The sequence below is a fragment of the Cyprinodon variegatus genome, unplaced genomic scaffold (genome assembly GCF_000732505.1).
Source record: "Cyprinodon variegatus isolate N-32 unplaced genomic scaffold, C_variegatus-1.0 Scaffold775, whole genome shotgun sequence".
NCBI lineage: Eukaryota > Metazoa > Chordata > Actinopteri > Cyprinodontiformes > Cyprinodontidae > Cyprinodon > Cyprinodon variegatus.
In genome coordinates this window covers 213,483-215,079 of record NW_015151228.1, presented here as the reverse complement: position 1 = coordinate 215,079, position 1,597 = coordinate 213,483, and the positions used below count along the sequence as shown (strand labels likewise).

Below are 1,597 nucleotides of genomic sequence, written 5' to 3'. Positions count from 1 at the left end.
ATTTAAAGAACTTTCAGAAGTTTGAATTCTGAATGTGACTTTTCCTTTAAATTGATTTTTTTTGCTGCAGCAGGGAGTGAATCATTTCTTCGTGTCTGTTTTACCGTCCCGTCTCACCCTGACCTTTGTCACTGTGGACTTTAAATTACTGTTGCTAACGACTGAGACACGGATCTGTGCTAAGGAATGCGACGCAGGCATCCTGTGACTCCGCCATGAGTTCGATTTACTTCTACTGTCTGTAAACAAAAAGGGGCTCCGCTCTATAAAAAGTCTATCTGAAGGGAAACAAAAGCATCTCAGAGATCTTACTGCTGCACAGACTCACTTGCCAAGAGGGTAATAAAGTCATGTTGCCATAGTAACGTGTAATGCGGTCAGGGTTGGTTGTCCTTCCTTGTTTAATGTGACTGTGTTTCTATAATGTAATTATAGGCTGTATCATAAAAAAAGAGCAGAAAACAGCAGATATTTGCACTAATGATGTTCTTGCGGCGCGCGGTTCTTCCTCCCAGGCTCGGATCTCCTTCGTACGGGTGAAGTACCTGTTCCTCACGTGGCTCACCGTGCTGGTGGGCAGCTGGGTTCTCTACGTGCAATACTCGGCTTACACGGAGCTGTGCAGAGGACACGAGTGCAGGAACGCCATCGTAAGTGACATCACAAAATAAAATAACGCCACAAATTCACTTTAATAATGATTATTCTGTGTCCTGTTTAATTCTAGACTTTACGCTAATTCTAATGAAGGATGTTTTTAAATAAGGTCGATAAGTTAACAATTGTTTCAATGATGAATTGTTTATTTTTATTCAGAGCGAGTTATTGGACGTGGTTACTGATTAACCCGTAAAATGCATTGATGTAAGGAGTTTGTGATCTGTTCAATTTTCTTCATGTTTGCCAGGACTCGAAGAAGCAATTTCAATTAACTTTGACTATTTAATGTTTCCACAAACGCCTTTAAAAAGATTTTTTATTCCTAAAATGATCTGCAGAAATATTAAACCTTTTTTAAAGACCCTGATTTAGACCACTGCAAAAAACAAAACTCTAGAAATAAGTAAAAATGTCTTAAATTAAGTGCATTCATCCTTAATTTGAATAGGTAAATTAAATGATTTGCCGATGGAATCAGTATTTATGTTTAAAATAAGACGATCAGACTTGAAAACAGACATTGGAATAATTTTTTCTTATTTTAAATGTGAATTGTCTTGTTCTATTGGCAGTCTTTCACTTAGAATGCACTTATTTTAAGAAAAAAGGACTCGATTTACAGTGTATGTACTGTATGTCTGACGTATAAAAGATCTCTCAAAAACGGTGGCATACGTTGGATAAGTTATGGGTACGTTTTGTATAAGTTGAGAATGCTGAAACTCGCCGGTCGATATACAGCGTCTGCCATCCATGGGCCGTCAGTTCCAGGTCAGTCATCTGATGGTTGACATCCGTTCAGTGTCGGTTCCTCATCAGTCGTGGCGTCTACAGGGTTCCCACGGTTCCTTAAAAAGTCTTAAAAGGCATTGAATTCTTCAAAATAAAACTAAGGCCTTAATTGGTATTAAAATGTCTTAAATCAGTCTTTCGTAGG

General features: G+C 38.3%; 1 protein-coding gene across 1 annotated transcript in view; it reads left to right on the top strand.

The window, feature by feature from the left end:
• Positions 1–1,597, top strand: part of LOC107098406 (protein FAM69A-like) — an 18,053-nt gene that overhangs the window by 7,556 nt on the left and 8,900 nt on the right. The window contains exon 2 of the mRNA XM_015396078.1: positions 516–650. Within this exon, the coding sequence (XP_015251564.1) occupies positions 516–650 (135 nt within the window). The remainder of the gene's footprint in view (positions 1–515; positions 651–1,597) is intronic.